Below are 20263 nucleotides of genomic sequence, written 5' to 3'. Positions count from 1 at the left end.
TAACGTATTGTTCTGTTACAGCCGGCACTACCCATGCTGTTATACAAAAATAATGCGAGCCTTATGACCAATCAGATTAGAGCATTCAACTAGACTGTGGCATAAACAACATTAATCAAGCACTGTTGAATTCCTAATTCTGATTGGACAGAAGGTTTTGGGGGTCATTTACTATAACGGCTGATATAACTCTGATCGTAGGTTTTTGTTAATATTTCTGATTCTAATGCGTTCTCGTTTCTGAGGAACTTATATCTACATAATGGATACTCGGAGTTTGTCTCGCATCTCCGGGGTTGGGGGTTCAAATCCCGATTCCGCCCTGTGTGTATGGACTTTGCATGTTCTCCCTGTGCTTCGGCGGTTTCCTCTGCGTACTCTGGTTTCCTCCCTCGGTCCAAAGACATGCGCTGTAGGCCGATCGGCATTTCCAAATTGTACGTAGTGTGTGAACGGATGTCTGAATAGGTGTGCGATTATGCTCTGCCATGGGATGGCAACCCGTCAAGGGTGTCCCCTGCCTTCTTCTCCCCGAGTTCCCTGGGATAGGCTCCAGGCCAGGCTACCCCACGACCCTGTGTAGGAGAAGCGGTATGGACGCTCTGTTATCAGCAAAGCAGATCATATAACCACTGATATGATGAAGCTTTCTCTAAGTTTTTTAACATTTATGGAAGGAGTCTCCATTGTCAGCGCTTTGTAACAGTCAGTATGTTTTCCAACAAGGGAGGAGTTTGCACTGTACGGTTTTTTATGACAGGACCTTGTTTTGTGGACGTAAACTGATAAAAAAAAAAAAAAGACATATTCTTTAATTAGTAAAAACAGTGTATTATTGAAAAATTACAAGGAATTATAAGAGGAATAAAACTCTTCAGGATGTGTGGTTTTTGGAAAATAATCAACATCAGCATGGTAACTCCAGTAACTCCACTCTGTGACCACCGGTTCAGTGATTATTTTCCTATAACAGTCACTCTGTCGTGTTTCATTCCTCATGTAAAGAAAATAAAAATGTGCTGTGAAAAATAAAGTCGATTTTGACTCACTGTGCATGTTACATTTGAACCGTTTGACCTGTGCTATATACAGTTTACAAATGTGTTTAATCAATTCGTAAACCCCAGACATTGGACTTGGACTGGATTCTGCTTCACTTTTAAATGGTTCTGGATAGAAACATTTAAAATAATAATAATAATAATAAAAAATCATTGTAAATAAATTTAAATCCAAGAAATCAAGTCACATGCCAGTCACACTTTGATTTCCCAGTTGTTACCGCTCTTGTCCTCTTGTTTTGCAGGAACCCTACCACCTGGAGAGCACAGCTTCCCTTTTCAGTTTCTCATTCCAAGTAAGCTCAAGAGTCACACTGTTCCTGTTAATTATGCTTTCAATTAATTAGACAGTACACAACTTTGTATTAATTAGCCTTTAGAGCACATGACAGTAGTGGATATACACGCAATTTGAAACTCTCGGTAATGATTTCGTGTTATTTAATGATTCACTGGATCAGTGTGTCTAAGATTATTCATAAATGGTCTGCTAGTAGCACATGTCCCATTCCTTTGCTTCCCGCTACATCCTGTTTAAAAAGTTGGAGTATGTTTGGAAGCTGATGAATGTCACTGCTTTCTTGAGAATGGGTGGCTAAGTGTAGTGCGTGCAGGTGGAAGGAAAGGAGGAAGGTGAGTTTTTTTTTTCTGGAACATTTCTTACAAACTGCTTCCTCTTCCAGTATACCAATTCTAGCAACCATTGATGATAGGAGTTTGTCACTCATGTCTTAGACCTTTCAGCATACCAGGAGATGTTGGGCTGTTTAAGATTGACTCCCTGTAGCTAAATAAATGGGAATTCGGACAGTTTGTTGGGAGGCCATTGAATTAATTATCCGATGAATTCGGAACGGTTGTTCACGAACGATAACCCATAACGCATATCAAAATGTAGGGGACAAACACATCTGTTTATGTTCTGTTGCTATCTGCTTATTCGAGATCACACTGCAAATCAAAGCATAAACAGATCTTGTCGTGCTTGGAGATAATGTTTCGAAAATATATGATGTACAGCATATGATAAAATATATGGTGTTCCACAGGAATCCATACTCGGCCCTCTTCTGTTTTCTTTCTACATGCTGGTACCGGGTCAGATCATTTACAAACGATGCTCTGCTTTACATATTCAACTGCATATCAAGCATTATTACCTGGATGACAAAAACTTCCTTAAGCATAATAAAGACAAAACAGAAACAATTTTTATAGGTAAAACAATTAAGACCAAATGAGGAAATTTAGCTACACGGATAAAACCTATAGTAAGAAAATTGGGTGTATTCGTTGATTCTGGTTTTACTTTAAACCACACATTATTACTTGTTCAGCATTCTTTCATTTGTTGGACACCGGTTAAACCTTTACGATGTTGACACGTGCTATTGTTCGCATCGTTTATTACACGCAAAAGAGAACTTATTACATCAATTCAGGGAACATTAGATTAGATCACAGTAGAATTTAAAGCACGGCTAGACGTTTTTGAAGCGCTGAATGGATTAGCATCATCATGCGTCATGGATTCTGTCTCCATATGTTCTAAATTGTTCCCTAAGATCCACTGTGCACAAAGTCAGCCAGAAATAATGTTGTGAAACGGCCTTCTATATATATACAGCCTTGTATATATATGTGTGTGTGTATGTGTGTGTATATATATATATATATATATATATATATATATATATATATATATATATATATATATATATATATATACAGTACTGTGCGAAACTCTTAGGCACACTATTTTTTTAGTACAAACTTTGTTATAGATTTTTATTTTATGACTTCTACATTATCTAGTCGGTACAAAAACTTTATAGATTTCCAAACATTAGTTTTCCAGCATAATGTTAAATGTTACAGGAAAATGTTTGTATGTCAGTAAAGAAAGCAGCATAATACGTAAGAGACCACTTTTCAGACAAAAAAACTAAACAAAACAATGGATTTTGCTACAAAAATAAGAAACAAGTGCGACAACCTTTTCCCGCACATCACAGCTATATTCCTCGGTCTTACCCATTGTTATGAATGAGTAAGGGAATTTGGCCTGTGTATAGCCTCTTATTTATACCCCTGTGAAACAGGAAGTCATGGTTGAACAATTCCCTGATCCTAGTCACCCAGGTGTACAAATTGTTATTTTTTTAAAATATCAATGGGAATATATTTCAAATATATTGTTCTCATATTAATTCATAGGAGTTGCATAATCGTTGCACACCCATATTGAACAAAGATTTTTTTTTGTGATAAACCTGTGTTTTGTTTGCAATTGTTTGATATCAATGAAAGCAGAGTATTTTTGTGAATTTTTTAAACAAAAGATCAAAAGGTTAAACAATAAAGACAGTTTTTCACAGCCTTCTTTGCTCATACTTACCAAGTGTGCCAATATTAGTGGCGGGCACTGTAATTTCATTATTTTTGAAGGCATCTTTGCTCTACTGCATTTTTAACAATTTTTTTGCATGTGCCTAAATTTACATTTTTTTGATTTGGTCTTTTTTTATTTACTATTCTGTTTTATTTACTTTTTGATTTACTGTTATTGTTTTTTTTTTTCTCATGTTGTTTCTTAACTTACTTGATTTTTATGATGATCTTTTTATTGTCCTTATCATTCCCTTGTAAAGCATTTTATGTCTGAAAAGCGCCATAAAAACAGCTATAGACATAGATGACATAATACAATATTACTAGAGATAGCACTGATCCGATACAGTGTCCGATCCGTTTCAGTTTAGGGCCGATGGCCGCAAAATAAATAAATGAATGATGGATTGGATATTGTTTCCTGTAACAAATAGCAAAAGATTGGAATTGGATTTGGAAAAGAAATATATCTTTGAATTTTATTCTGTTTATACTTAAATATGAAGTATTTATACTTTATACTTTTTTCTATTTGCAATGTAAGTGATTTTTTTTGTAAAAAAATTTTAACTGTGAAGTGCTTCAGTTAAAAAAAACATTTAAAGCTTAGTCTTTTTTTTTTTTTTTAAAGAAAACAATATTGACGTTCGCCTCACACCTCCAGGGTCGGGGGTTCGATTCCCACCGTGGCCCTGTGTGTGCGGAGTTTGCATGTTGTCCCCGTGCTGCGGGGGTTTCCTCCGGGTACTCCGGTTTCCTCCCACAGTCCAAAGACATTCATTGTAGGCTGATTGGCATGTCCAAAGTGGCCATAGTGCATGAATGGGTGTGTGAATGTGTATGTGATTGGCACCCTGTCCAGGGTGTACCCCTACCGTGTTCCCGATGATCCCTGGGATAGGCTCCAGGTTCCCCGCGACCATGAATGATAAGCAGTATAGAAAATGGATGGATGGATGGACAATATCGGATGGGTATCATTATCACGTTTCACAGTGGGGGCGTGTCTATAAAACTGACAATAGGCCAATCCAATTTCTTCTGAGGCAATGGCTTAAACTATTATTCTTTAAAAATAATTTCTACTTAATTTTCCACATTGTTTGTACTAATAAGAAATGAAAACTATTGACTACTGCACCGTTTAATGTCAACATCAATAGTTAGAATTTTTTTTTAAAAAGTTATCTGATTTTTTACAACATTTCTCCGAGCCATTCCCTCACGTTTAGATGTTTGCTAACACTTTGTGGGCGGCCAGTCAGATAGCTGTGGATTAACTGCTTTACTATTGACATCATGGGTGTAGTTTGCTTACAAGTGCTTTCCATAAAGGTTACGTGTCAGAGTTCCCGTAAATCTAATCTCACGTATGACCTAATTTTGTCAGTTGCTATTGTTCTGTAGATTTAGTTCATATGGAATTATGGGCTAATTTTAAACACAGCCTGTGTTTTTATTGGTAACTCATTTCCTGTTATTATTCTTAAAACACAGGAAATTAAGCCTCATCAACTACTTACCAAGCCTGTTAACTCGACTTGGGCGTATCAGATCAGGGCAATAACAATAAATCAGAGTTTCCGAAGGTCTGGATGATGATAAAATGTTCACTGGTGTCATGTTGTGCCCTCTGCTGTCAGAGAGTTGGTATAATTGTCACAAATCCATAAAATGTTTTTTGTGACAGTATGGACAAGTATGTCCCAATTCTTCTTGTCCCAATTCTTAGACTCAATTAACATTGTGTCTAAGAATACATTCATTGAACCATTCCAAAGAAAATCTGTTAACCCGTTTCAACAAGGCTACAATCTCATTTGCTGAAAAATTTCTGCTGACAATTCTGTTCTTAAATAGGTAACTGGGTCGAGTTTTTTTTCTAGCATAGAATTAGCAAATGCACAACATGTGGTAAACTAGCATGAGGGCATTAAGGACATTGTAATGATTTACTTAAGTCATTTTTAATGAATAATTTACTTTCAGTCTGTAATTTAGATAGCAGGGTTGCACTTACAAAATGACCTCATCAGTCAACATCACAATATCACTGAATACAGAGGGGGGGGAAACGAAGAATGAGAGAACTCACTTTTCTGCTTCCCATGATCTTCAGGAAATATGGATGATGCAGCTCTCTGCTGAACGCTGTGTAACGACTTCCAAATATTTCATAGGGGTGAATGTGTTCGAGTAACAGTGTTGAGTGAGCATGAACTATAACGTATGATTTTTCATCAACTGGGATCGATGGATAATAGAAAAAGGATTCACACAATAATGCAAAAATAAGAAGATCATTCTAATTGTTATTATTTGAAAGTGTTAGGGTTAATGTTGTTATAGCGTGCTGTGGGTCTTTCGATTACTTTATATACGTATTTGTAAATGTTATATCCGTCTGAAACAAGTGGCTCGCCATTCATGGAATCACCCTCAATTTACCACTTGTTCTATTCTTGTGGGATTTCTGGATGTCTGATCAAAGCTGACCAAAAAACAACAACAACAAATACGGTCAGACAATATCAGAGAGCAAGGTTTGGTCAAAGTGAAGGCTTGATGGGATTCTGGCTGATGTGCCTCTCTGTGTCTAGCTCATTATCAGCTCTTAGGTTACAGTTCCAACAATAGCCCTTTCTATAGGGTTTGCTCTGGGCAACGGGTCATTTCAGAGGAAAAGACTAAAATGCCATTGCCATAAGTAATTATTTGCTTCTCTTTTCTTCCTTTCTGAGCTCAAGTGTATTGATTGGATAGTATTGATTCAAGCCACTAGGTCTTTCGTCATTAAAGTTGGTCATTTTGCAGGGTATTGGAGGGTATTCGACATAATTGATGTGAAGACCATTTGATTCATTTAGGGTGCTTTTTCCTTTCTCTCTCTTTCTCTCTATCGTTTTTTTTGTTCACAACAGCTACAACATAACTAAAAATAACAGCTGCAACGTAACTAAAAAGAACAGCTACAATGTAACGAAAAATAACAGCTACAATGTAGCGAAAAATCACAGCTTGTTTATTTTGGTACATTTGATGTATATGAAAATAAGAGCTTGACCATTTCAATTTGTAATGTCACAGTGTAACTAAAAATGTCACAGTGCAGCTAAATTGTAACCAAAAGCTAAAAATAACAACCTGTGTATTATGGGACATCCTACGTAACTAAAAATGACAACTTGACTATTTTGGGACTGTGGTCTCTCGATGTTCTGTGAACATCCTATCAGCCTTTATAACTGATAATGATATCTAGATAGCAAGCCATGTGGACATTGTGTGGGTTATTTATTTATTCAGGTTCATATTGGCAGAAAAGGCATTTCGGCTTAATGGATAACCATGCACATTTCGACTGCACACTTCAGTTGGATCTTGGTGCTCTGTGCCTTTTTTTTTCTTCTTTTTTTTCATCTTCTTGTTTGTCTCTGTCATTTGCTTCCATTAATAGCTCTACTAAATGAGCCCCTGCTAGTCACTGTCCTACCCTGGTGGAGGAAAAAGCTTTTAAATCACATGGATCTCATCCAGTGACAGTGCTATATAGAGCTCTGGCTAATTAGCCCTAGTCTGACCCTAGTCTTCTACAGCCACCATTTTAGTAAAAAAGACATCTCTTTTTATTCAGTAAATCAATAAGTCAGAAAAGAGACTCAGGCAGCAGTTTTATGTATTCAGTGACTGTGTTGGTGTCACATTCATATGCCGTTAGTGCTTTCCAGGGAGAGAATGAGTGTTTTTGATTTGGTGTTTTATTTTAATTATGTCCCAATTAACTAACTGTACTCTTCTCAGCACACGCTCCCACTTCGTTTGAGGGCCCGTACGGAAAGGTTATGTACAGAATCAGGGCTGTAATAGACACGCCACGCTTCTCTAAGGACTACAAGTGTCAGAGACCCTTCTACCTACTCAATCTCTTGAATCTCAATGAGTTGCCTGATATAGAGGTGAGCATGTCTTAGCACGTCTTGTTATAAATAGTGTGTATATATATATAATATTACATGTTTGTAAAGACACATATTTTCTTTTTTTTTTCTTTTTCTTTCTATAAGACACGTTTGGTTCTTCAAATTAATGACTATATACAGTGGCTTGCATAAGTATTCACCTCCTTAAATTTATTTATTTATTTATTTATTTTTGGTACAGCAATCTGTTACTGAAATGAAGTTAATTGGAATTATATGTCATCAATCTTTAACCTATAGCCCATAACATGGAAGTTAATTGGATGGATCTAGTTTGAAAAATTCACAAAGTTGTGGATGTATTCAACCCCATTGCTGGGAAATCATTCTGGTGCAATCACTTGCCATTAGAAGTCCCATAATTCATCATGTCATGTGATCACAATATAAACACACCTGTTCCTGGAAGACTCCAAAGTTTGTAAGAGAACATGCTTAAGCAAACAGCATCATGAGAAACAACAATTCAGGACAAAAGTTCTGGAAATGTATCGATCAGGCTTTGGTTATGAAACAAATCCTAGATTTTTAACATCCCACAAAGCACCATTGCATCCATTAGTTGAACAAAATGGAACGACGAGGCCACCCACTAATGACTAGTGTCCTCATATTTTTTCGGCTGGTTTCCGTGAACAATGTGATTTAATTGCCGAGCAAATGAACATTGTTTGAAGGCTTTGCTCACTGTTTCATGCACATGGAAGCTGCGCAAACTTTGTCGAAGAACATGGTTTGCAATAAAGCCTGTGACTGGTTGTTACAAACTAGACAGGTCCGTTCCAAGCATCATAGATTTCGCCAACATGCTAAACTCCATCGTCGCTTTTCCATCGTGTACTTCCGAAACCTCACCGTAATGTTTTCTTCTTCTTGTCAGTTTGCAGTCTTCTTCCTGTAGTCAAGGAAAAACGGATGACCTTTTGACAGCACCATTGGCAGTGCTGGAGAAAATGAACTTGATTGCCAATATAAACTTGCGGGGGAGTTTGTAAGCTCACGGAGGTGGCTTCATCTCGTTGTCGAAGTAGGCTGAGGCTTTAAAGAGGGCATTAGAAAGAAGCAACCAACAAATCAGTACAAAATGTGGAAATGTTCAAGAGGAGCGAATACTTATGGAAGGCTGTACTTAATGGCTATACATTGTCAAAGCCAAGCCAGGAATGATAGTTTGTTTAAGTTGAGTCACAGTTCTTATAAATGATTTCTTCTGCCAGCAACCAAGTAGTGCAGTGACAACTAAGAAGTTCACCTACTTACTGGTGAAGACGGGGACGCTCATGCTGAGAGCTCACAGTGACCTGAGAGGATACACGCCAGGCCAAATCATCAAACTCTCTACAGAGATCCACAACAAATCAGGAAAAGACACAGGCTATGTCCTGGCTAGTCTCATACAGGTGGGCAAATGTGCTGTCTGATATTTCAGTTCGGTTTCATCTTGAGGATGCCTCTTCGAGACATATCTGTGTGTAGGTTCTCTTCAAGTTCCTTTCCAAATAGCTTTGTTTTTTGCCAAACCCAACCACCCCCACCCCCCACCCCCCACATGCAGAAAGTGACCTATAAGATGAAGCGGCCGCTGTTTGATTTGCGGACCATAGCGGAGGTAGAGGGGGCAGGCGTCAAAGGAGGGAAACATGCAGAATGGAAGGAGCAGATCATCGTTCCTCCTCTCCCTCAGTCTGGCCTAGCTGGCTGCAGCCTCATAGACATCGAGTACTTTATCCAGGTAGGTGCAAGCCGTTCCTCACACCTCAAAAACATTTTGGAAAAAATACACATAACCTTTTTGTCAAAGCAAGACACACTGCTCCTTCTGATTTGTGTGACCATGAGATGATTGGAAGAACTATAAATCTATTTCACCCAATTGAAATAATTTTTATGCACTTTTTAGCCATCTCGCCTTGGCTTATGTTCCTGCAAAAGATCTACAGGATCAATGGAGGATTGTATCTTATTAAAAAGGCTATATAGACCAGTTTTCCATGCTTGCTTTAATGAATATACAATTTGGAATGAATATGCAAATGAACTGAGTAACAATTTTCCAATTGGAAAAATCCAGCGCATTGTTCAAACTGCAGAACATATTTTCTCCACAAATTAATTAGCATTAGCAATTAATTATGCTTTCTGTCTGACTCGAATTCTGACCGAGCTTGAGCTTTCACTATACAGTAACTTGCTCTTTCTTGTTTTTTCTTTCATTTCATTTCAAAAGGTTTCACTAAAATCTCCTGAGACGGTGGTCACTCTGCCCATCTACATTGGAAACATTGCTGTCAACTTGACCCCAACAAGACCGCCTCCACCAACCCCTCTCCAGCACGGTGCTGCGATGCCCACCATGCCAAGCCTTAGCCCTGGACTAGTGGTACCAAGTGCGCCCCCAGCCGAGGACGACGAGGACGAGGTGCTGGGCGCAGGAGCACTAAGCAGCGAGGAAATTCCTACCAAGAGTCACTCCCAGCAGGACCATTCAGGCCAGGCCATTCCCATGTCCCCTGGGGCGTTCAGTCACGCTCCGGCCCAAGCCCTTCCTCAGGGTCAGCAAGGCCAGCCATCCGAGAGCTCGGCGCCTCTTTTCTGTGTCTCCACGGGGGCCACCATTCCCTTTTTCACTGACGGTAATGCCACGCCTATGCCCACTACCTGCCCTCTCATTCTGCCTCCGGAGTACAGCAACTGGGACTATCCGCATGGTGAGTGACAATACTCTGTTGACCTGATTTACATGCTGAAACATTAAAAAAAAAAAAAAAAAATCAATAAAAAGAAAAATAATGGTGCATCAAACAATACCCTTATTCGGAGAGAATTCGTTTTCCACTGGTGTGATTTAATTAACATTATGTCGTCTTTTACGAACTATAAAATGGCATGTAGGAAATATCCATAACCCTTCAGTTCTAAAGACTCTTCCGTGGTGGAAAACCTGCTGACTGTTAAAAATCGCTGACACTGTAGACTCCATCCATAAAAGTCTGGTAAATGTTTCCTTTCAGAAAACTTATCATCACCATATCAACGATTTTGCTTTGTTAAACAACAGCCCGTTGTAGAGCAAGCACATTAATATAAACATGTGATTTGACATGCAGCTGGAAATACTCTCAGAGCTCCTGTTATAGAAAATGAATCGACACTTTCTGACCTATCAGAATCGAGAATTCAAGGGTGGCATATGTGATATTATCTAAAGAGGCAAGTAAAAAAAAGAATAAATAAAAAAAACTCCCTCAGTAGTAATGGCTCTGTTCAACCTGAATTGTAATAACTGACCTGTGCTGTCATTGATATTTATTGATAGATATATTGATATTTGTTGATACTGTGCCTGTCGCATAATGTTGACGTGTATCTCAGGCTAATTACGATCTGAGCAAATTAGACAGATACTTGATCCTGTTCGAATCACCCAATAAAATCTTAGAAATTACATTACCAAACCTCTTCTGGTAAATCTACTGCTCAAATCGTACTTAAGATAAACGCGCACATCAGAGAAAGCCGGATATGTGGTCTCCGGAGTAGTTCCTATTGATTTGTCTAATCCTGAAGACATTTCGCCAATCCTCCAAATTAATGAACATCCTCGAGTGAAAGGTGAAATGGATTTAACGTTATAGCGCACCTCCAGCTATTAGACATTCCTGGGTTTCCTAGAAGTGAGTTATTACTTTTATCTTCCCTTTCATTCCCAGAACCACCTCCCACTTATGAGGAAAGCTGCAGCAGTACCAACTCCAGCTTCAACACCAGCATGACGTAGATGACAACACTGGAAGATGCCTGTCAGTTAATCTGCAACTTCCCCTGCTGGACACTCCAGGCATTACCGTCCTCCCCAAATATGACCAAACGTATTTAAAGGGATCTTGTCTTTTCACTTGATTTATATAAACGATATTCCTCGCTCCATGGTGTGGAGAAAGGCTTCTCTGGATCAGTGCCTAATCATGGTAAGACTCCTGAACTACTACAGGTTGATAAAGCTGCATCTGTGATGCAGTGACCAACGATATACACAGGATGTGTGTTTGTTAGCCAAGGCTGGCCTTCTGCGACGCTTGTCCCAAAACACAGGCTGGTTTTGAAAGAACTGTGGTCACTCTGATGCTGATCTGTGAACATTTCCTCAGGCCTTTGCAGTGTCAGTCTGCGGCTGGAATGGCGTTGAAGGCGTACCGATTCGATTTTTATCAGCACAGTTCGAGAAAGATCCGGCTTTTTATTAAAGCTTGCATTCTGGTTAGATTCTGAAATTTCTCTGGTTACTGAATATATTTTCCAAAATTATATGAAATGTAGCTTGCTCTAATTGGTATTAAAGGCATTTGGCTGGACGAAATAGAAGAAGCACGTGTTACATTGAAACCCCGCATCAGAGGTGCCAACATCTATGGTTTAACCGTTACCACAGCAACAGCACTCACTAAATGTTTATTTAGTGATTTATTTCATGCAAATCATGAAGAAACTAGTATTCCCAAACCTCAGTATAATTGAATTTTTAAACATGTTGGGTGATGTGACAGCCTACATTAATACCACATGTATTGCACCAAGCAAGGATTGTTCTAGAAACGAGGCTGTTGAAAGCACTTGGTGAGGCGGGGCATTGTGTGCATTTCCTACTGGTAGGGATTACCTTCACTTCACTCTGACTTTATCTACGTGAATTCTGATTCATGAATTCATGAGCCAATAGAATCCCAGCAGTCTCTTAGCACACATCTGAGTTAAAAAAAACAAACAAATGAACAGAGCCGCCTCGCCTCTTCCACTGAAATGGAAGATTTGTGGTAAAACCTGCTAGGATTGGCTTGTTAGTAATGTTGGTACCTCTGCTGCACAACGACTACATGCATATTTTGCTTCTTGGTGAGTTTACGAAGCCTTTTCTTACCCCTTTAGATGTTATTACATTGAGATCTGATTATGTAGTATGTGATGAATTTTAAATTTATTCTATTTAAATTGAATGAAAATATTGCTGTAAAAGAAATTTCGAATGAAATGTCATTTCTTTACAAAGACTCTATAATGTTCAGACCACTTTATATATATATATATATATATATATATATATATATATATATATATATATATATATATATAATTCCCCTCGCCATATCATAGGTGCGGTGCGTCATGAGTTCCTGCATGCATTCAAAAATTTATTGAGTGTCTGGGATAAAGCAGAAAATGTTTCTTTAGCTGGAATGAAATGCCAGTGTTCGTAAATTTGTAATTCGAAGTGAACCCAGGATATACGGGAATGTTTTATTTGTCTGATTATTTTTAATTCATTCACAATTGATGGAGTTTTAACATGAATTCTCAGTTGAGGCCTTATCCTGTGATTGCTGTGTAAAACTCTGATGGTGTTTTTCCAGTATTTTAACAAATCTTATTAATCCTTCAGACCCTTAAACTGTTTTTTTTTTTTCTTTAAATTGAAGCACAAAATAGCACTTTTTTTTAAATAGAATTCGACTGTGTGTGTGTGTGTGTGTGTGTGTGTGTGTCATCAATCAAGCCCTGAATGTACTATCAGTTGTAGATTAAATTTACTGTGATTTTTTCAGCCATTATAGCAACCCTTCTTCTGGTTTTCTTTCAAATATTCAGACAAGAGTGTTAACCACTACTACTCGGTTTATATTTTTGGATCAAACAAAAGAGACTGCAAGAAAGATTGTCCACTCCTCTCATTTTTTTTTCTTCTATGTATATTACTTTTCAGTACTGTGAGAAAACATTTGATGGTGTAAGGGGAATGCTCACCTTTGAAATGAGGTTTTGTTCATTGATCATCTTTCTCAGCGAATCACTGTGTTACAATCCAGCATCTCCTCAGATTGTAATCAAATAAAGGATTATGATATGGTTATGGAATTAAATACAAGGGTTGGTAAAACAATGGGAAAGAGATAATATATGGGAAAAGTTTAATAGTTTTCAATGTTTTTAAAAGGACTAAATTCTAGAGACCAGTCTGTTTCTATTGCAAGTATTGAATGCCTCACTTTAAGTTTTGAAAGCTTACAAGACCTCTAACACATGAAGGTCATGTAAAAAAAAAAACAAAAAAAAAAAACCAACAACAACAACAAAAAAACACGGAACATTTTAGATTTGTAGAGAACGGACTCAAATCAAAATGGTGCTCCATAAGCTCCACTATGCTAGAACATCTGACAGTTCTTCCGTTTCCATACTAAACTCTACATTGCCTGATGTAGCAAACTAGACAAAATGTCATCCAACTCCATATTAATCATCAAACTATATAAAGCTGAGTGCTTTCAGCATGCCTTAAATCTAGAAATAGTTAACTGTGGCACATGCAGAAATATGTCAGTATCCATTCTTTCAGTAAGAAACAAAACACAATGGGGGTGTGCTGTTATAGGAAAATAAAAATATAAAATGAACGAGACCTGAACTGGAGTTCAGCCCAGAAGTTGATCGTTTTCCAAAAACAGGACACCCGAAGTCTTTTATTCCACCCAACTGTTCGCAATTTTCCCAACAGTTCAATTTTTTTTTTTTATTATTTCCATCACCAGCGCCTCTTTTTTCTTTCTGTTAAAGTTAATAAGACAAACAAACAAAAAAAATCAAACAACAAGAAGAAGAACAACAACAACAAAAAACAGCTCTCAGGTTGTCCAGAAAGCCCAAAGTCCATTACGCAAAACGACAAGTTACAAAGCGTTGACACGAAACATCTTCTCAGCATTTCAACGACGAGACACGTGACATCACGTCCCTGTGAATTAGTTACTATAGAAATGATAAAAATATCAACCATGCAGCTGAACTTTTGAGAATTTAACAGCACTGTGGTATAATATTGTTTATTTCACAATTGAATCCTGTACATTTGTTGACCGAATACATCCTGGGTCTTAAAATGTGTTAAAAGTTGTTCCGGTTTTAAAATGCCTTGTCCCTCCTGCTTTACTTTTCCATCACCAAAGATTCAACAGCTTTATTATGTTCTTTATTTGTCATGTGGTTCCAAACCCCAAACCCACCCCCCACCCCCCCCCCACCCGCATTGACATGGTCTCTAATTTTGTATTTTTCTATTGCTATGTATAATTATGTCTGTGTTGCGATCTTTTGAGTGGTCTTGTCATCTGATCCTTGTTAGCAGTAGCACCACTGTGGATCAATGTCGTATTTAAAAAACAAATTCAAATTAGTTTTGTTTATTAGTACACTGTACTAATAAAATCTCATCAGTCTCTATCGCTTTACAACTGCTTGTGTTGTGTCTTGGGTCTTTATTTCGAGATTTTAATAAAGATTTGTAGAACTGGATTCCAAATTTAAAAGCTTTACTCCATCTTGCGCTGCAAATCCATCAAGCAAGAAAACTCCAAAGGTTGGATAAATCGCAAAATCATTAGCTAGCCCCTTGGGCAAGTCAGAGCTCAAGTGTTCTTGCTCAATCCCATGTTTTGGTTGCTCAGAAATCCAACTGACTACGGTAAAAAGTGGTAGCTAACATACACCGATCAGCCATAACATTAAAACCACTGACAGGTTAAGTGAATAACATTGTTTATCTTGTTATTATGGCACCTGTCATGGAGTGGGAGATATTAGGCAGCATGTGAAGTCAGTTCTCAAAGTTGATGTGCTGGAAGCAGGAAAAAAGCTTACGGATCTGAGCGACTTTGACAAGCGCGTCTCCAAAAAGGCAGGTCTCGGTGGGTGTTCCCAGTATGCAATGATTAGTACCTACCGGTATTGGTCCAAGGAAGAACGACCAGTGAAGGAGACAGGGTCATGGGCGCTCATTGATGTGCATGGGGAATGAAGGCTAGCTCATCTGGTCTAATCCCACAGAAGAGCTACTATAGCACAAACTGCTGAAAAATTGAAGGCTAGATATGATAGAAAGGTGTCAGAACACACAGTGCATCACAGCTTGCTGCATATCTGCAGACCGCTCAGCGTGCCCATGTTGACCCGTGTCCACCGCTGAAAGCGCCTACAATGGGCACGTGAGCATCAGAACTGGACCATGGAGCAATGGAAGAAGGTAGCCTGGTCTGATGGATGACGTTTTGTTTTACATCATGTGGACGGACGTGTGTGTGTCGCTTACCCGGGAAAGAGATGGCACCAGGATGCACTATGGGAAGAAGACAAGTCGGCAGAGGCAGTATGATGCTCTGGGCAATGTTCTGCTGGGAAACCTTGGGTCCTGGCATTCATGTAGATGTCACTTTGACACGTACCACCTACTCTGACACTGTTGCATACCAAGTACACCCCTTTATGGCCCTTTGTGCTTAGTTTTCGCATTGGTTCCACATTCCAGCATGCTCCCGATTCTGGAAATATCATCTATTATCTGTTCATGCTAATTAATCCACCTAGTAAAAAATGTTCTACAGTCAAAAAGTTTTCCTCAGTCGCACACCCATTCACACACAACGGACAGTTTGGAAATAACAATCAGACTACAACACATGTCTTTGGACTGGCGGAGGAAACTGGAGTACCTTTAGGAAACCCCCGAAGCACAGGGAGAACATGCAAGCTCCACACATACAGGGCAGACGCGGGATTCGAGCCCCCAACCCCGGAGGCGCAAGCCAAACGTGCGAACACTAAGCCACCGTGCTCACCCCACCAATCAATAGTCTGTAATTTATACAAGCAGCACTGTTCCAAAATTCCCTGAATATTAGCCAAAAAGGATCACTTTGTTTTCACGGCAGACACATGTGACAAGCGGGGAAAGAATTGTTCTTGAAAAATGAAGTTGCTCCAGTCTATTTCTAGATTGAATCAATTATTTATAGATAATGATGCCAGATTGAAATCTTCACTGATCCATGTGTTAATGAGAGTGGAGGCTATTTTTTTCTGTTAAAGAATCCACTTGACTGAGAACCACCAGTGTAATTATACTCTGCAAGTCTTAGTGTTATTAAATATTAATAAACCCAGTATATGTCACGTGATTATAGCATGTGCTTTTCATAATACTTGAATTGTACACTAATCATCGAATCATCTAAAGTTTCCTCATATAATAAAAATATTAACAACATGCATTTTTCCCTCTAACCCTATAAACATGGCAATTAAGATTACTGTTAAAGAGCTTATTATTTCCCCTTCTGTTTAATATACTGTACACTCACTAGCCACATTAATAGGAACACTTGCGCACCAGTCCCTCCAGGATTTTACGATTCTGCGATTGCAGAAATGAACTCAAAACCAAGCAAACTCCATGATATTCTGAGAAGCTTGCAATTTTTTAAAATTTCCCCAGACTTTCCACAGATTTGGGCCGAGACGTGTCATGTGACATCGTCACAACGCGCATTCAGTCACAGCCCTCTTCGATTCACATGCATCAAACATGAGTAAAACTAAAAGGCCTCATTTACCCACAAACATCACTATGAAAGACTGTGCAAATCAATGTCGTGCCATTGCAATTTCTCCAATTCATGTAGTTTTCCGCAAAAAAAGCACAAAAAACAAAAAAATCCACAGCAAAATCAAGCATTTTTGGCCACAACAGTCACACACACAAAAAAAAACTCCTATACGGACTGTCATTCAAGCAATTATCCAATCAGCCAATCATGTAGCAGCAGTACAGTATATACAATCACGCAGATACAGGTCAAGAGCTTTAGTTTATATTCATATCAAACATCAGAACGGGGAAAAATGTGATCTCAGTGACTGGTTGAGTATTTCGGAAACTACTGATCTCCTGTGATTTTCACGCAGCTTCTAGTGTTTACACAGAACGGTGCGAAAAACTAAAAATATCCAGAGAGCGGCAGAAAATGCATTGTTGATTAGTGTCCCTAGTGGCTTTTTAATCGTGTATTAGCAACAATCCAATTAAAAGAACTGGCAACAATGTGACGTTTTATCACTCTATGGCTATTTTTTGATTTCCGCACAATTCTATATTTGCTAGGCTCTTTTTTTTTTTTTTTTTTTTTAAATAAATATTCACTAAAGCAGTCTAAAAAGTCACTAGTTTTGTCGCTTGGTGACTTTCTAAGCCGCTTTAGTGAGTTGATTATTATTTTTATTATTTTATTTTTTTAACCTATTAACTTTTTGACAGAATGTGAGCTGTTAGAAGATTGAAACCAGGAAGCGAAGCGCAACAACAACAACGCCTTGGTAATGACAGAACACGAGGGAACCTGGGCAATAACTTCGCAGTGAGGCTGTGACAGAACGAGGTTTATACAGAACAAAAGTGATGAGTGACTGATTAGAGAAAACAGGTGCAGACAATCATGTGCCGTGGTCAGGTTAGAAGCAGTGGCTTCTCTGGTATTTACATAACATTAGTGGAAGTTGGGGAAGATTCATCTCAGGTGCTACACTACATGGTTCATATATATTTTTTAAGGTGCTTTGAATGGTTGCGGTTCTATCTTTCTAAATGAAACTTGTTATAACCCCCGCTTGGAAACGTTAAGTTTTTTTTTTTCTTTTCTAGAGAACAAACCAAACAACACATAAGGATGCTAGACGCTACCATTTTGTTATTCTCGACACGTAACAGTAATACACAATAATAACAACAAAAGCCTAAATAGTGTAATTAACTAGTTAGACATTTCTTAGCCAATTTTTTTTGGTGTGAAAAAGCACTCTCGGTGTATTTTTTTTTTTCAGCCAACAATTAGTCTATTTTTACTTGGCAAATTGTTACTATTGTATTGTTACTATTGTATTCATGAACACACTGAAGTAGGCTAATTCCACTAGGCTTTAGTTTAACTCTAGATTACAAATTTAAGCAAAGTTTGCTCATAATAATATTGTTATTCGTGAATATATTAACTACTGTTAATGGAACACTGTTATATTTGTATCCAGACTGATTTCTATCAACTGCACTGGTAGCTGGAGAGCACGCTGAAGGATACAACTCCATTGTAAAGGTGGCGCTCTGCGCATTTAGTTTGCGACGCGCCGTAAACTCACAGAAGAAGACAAATCCTCTAATTCCTACAGAGGCACAAAAAGCTTTAAAGCATGCTACACATTCGCCCGGGATTAGGTGGAGACGCGGGATTGCAAACTCTTTAAACGTAAGACACGTTTTTTTAACAACAGTCCTTCTTCTGATTTTGGGACGCAACAACATGTTTCATACGTAGGCCAGTAAAATACAGCTCTTTGAAGCAGAAAAACAAAACAAAAAACGAGGGTTTGTAGGTCGCAGTCATACAAACGGGTTTATTTGAATGCGCGTTTCGTACGCATTGATGAACATCTTAAAGTCTCGTGTCATTGTGATGATTTATTCCGGTTGGATTCCTTCTTTTACATCTCTGAAAATGCAGGAGTTATTTCAAACACTCCACCTTATTTTACTGGTCTTAAAGTCGTTAACTATGTGTACTACCGTTGAATTGTAAAGCGCTGTTTTGGAAAATAATACAGTTTGCCCAGGAACCTGTAACGTATTCAGTTTAAACTGTGTGTCTATGAAGATACTTGTGTTATGCTCGTTCCGGGGCATTGTACTCTCCGGCTTCTGGTACTACGTTATTGCCATAACAATAACCCTGTTTATGTGTTGAATGATTATATATAGATAAATAGAAATCTCCCAACGGAGCTGAAACGAGTCTTTTAAAAATGTTGCTATGAAATATTAATATCTGCTGCTTTCTGTGGTGTGTATGTGTGGAACATATTTCAACATACTGAGATTGTAAACAGTATTAATACTAACACTAACCGAACGTTTAATTTTGTCTATATTAGTCTTACATTTAAATAAACAAACAAGCAATGCACAACAGAGTAGCTAGGACAGTCATGATTTAACTGCTATATCTACTGTAATTATTAGTGAGTGAGTGAAAGTTCAGTTTCATTATCTAGCAGTATCACGTGATCAGTGTAACTTTAGTGGACTGAGATTTTTTTTTTTTATAAATTACAAAATGAATTAATAAAAATTTGTGGCCTGATTTTATGCTAAGAATTTGAAGGAATTTATTTAAGTAGGATACATTCTCAGTTTGACATCCCCATGTGCTGCAAATCTAAAGAACCATGTTGTTTGTGTTATATGGAGAACCAGCACTACTTGGGCAGTAGAGGGCGCCCCACACTCGCCCTATTTTATTCTGTGGCTGCAGCCTGTTTCTGCTTCAACGCTTTATGGTGGTGTTTCATCTGAAGAATATTTCTTCATTCATGTTTACTGACTGCTATAACCTGATCTGGGTTCGTAGTGGACCCAGAGCCTATCCTGGGAGCAATGAGTGCGAGGTGGGAAAACACCACTATGTACACTCTCAGTTTATTCAATTTCATTGGTGAGTGTGGAGTCAGCCATGCTGCTTAGTGTAAATGTGGCCAAGTGTGATCCGTTTGAATCATGAATTCATTCACCGTTTACTTTCATGATGTAATCTCTGTTATCACACTCTCAAGTTTGGGATTGGAGAACCACGATGATTTCATAAACGCAGAATTCAGTGTGGGGTTTTACGTTCAGAAAATGAGTATGAAGAGATCAGAGCTTTATGTGGCGCACAAACCTCAAGTGACTTCCTTTCCTTTCTGGTCAAGAGCAATGAGGATTGATTTTTTTTTTCTTTTTTTGTCGGCAGCCATTGGCTTCCTGTTGGTGAGAGGCATTGTTGGGCCTGTTAGTATGGTGAGTTGTGGATTGTGCTTTCAGAGTGTTGTGATACACCATTTGAGCACTGATACTGGTGAACTGGTGCCTGGTTTATTATTTGGTTGTGATGTGCCCTGCTTTAAAAGATTTTCCCATCTAGACAA

The 20263-nt window shown here is 38.3% G+C and overlaps 2 protein-coding genes across 8 annotated transcripts in view; both read left to right on the top strand.

Annotated features, from left to right (window-relative positions):
* Window positions 1-14715, top strand: part of arrdc1b (arrestin domain containing 1b) — a 47962-nt gene extending 33247 nt beyond the window's left edge. Inside the window, exons 3-8 of the mRNA XM_017492934.3 lie at window positions 1307-1357; window positions 7254-7408; window positions 8650-8832; window positions 8988-9164; window positions 9660-10140; window positions 11143-14715. Of these exons, the coding sequence (XP_017348423.1) occupies window positions 1307-1357; window positions 7254-7408; window positions 8650-8832; window positions 8988-9164; window positions 9660-10140; window positions 11143-11210 (1115 nt within the window). The 3' untranslated portion in view covers window positions 11211-14715. The remainder of the gene's footprint in view (window positions 1-1306; window positions 1358-7253; window positions 7409-8649; window positions 8833-8987; window positions 9165-9659; window positions 10141-11142) is intronic.
* A 3624-nt stretch (window positions 14716-18339) lies between these two features.
* The window catches only part of ehmt1b (euchromatic histone-lysine N-methyltransferase 1b), a 37766-nt gene continuing 35842 nt past the window's right edge, over window positions 18340-20263 (top strand). For 2 of the 7 annotated variants that reach the window (XM_053687726.1, XM_047161749.2), the window contains exon 1: window positions 19986-20135. In XM_053687726.1, coding sequence (XP_053543701.1) covers window positions 20052-20135 — 84 coding nt within the window. In that variant the 5' untranslated portion in view covers window positions 19986-20051. Of the gene's footprint in view, window positions 18550-19985; window positions 20136-20263 lie in introns of those variants that run through there. The other 5 variants (XM_047161750.2, XM_017492745.3, XM_047161758.1 and 2 more) reach the window with 4 other exon arrangements.

Source organism: Ictalurus punctatus, chromosome 18, assembly GCF_001660625.3.
Source record: "Ictalurus punctatus breed USDA103 chromosome 18, Coco_2.0, whole genome shotgun sequence".
NCBI lineage: Eukaryota > Metazoa > Chordata > Actinopteri > Siluriformes > Ictaluridae > Ictalurus > Ictalurus punctatus.
Note: the sequence above shows the minus strand (reverse complement) of the source record. Positions and strands in the feature narration are given on the sequence as shown.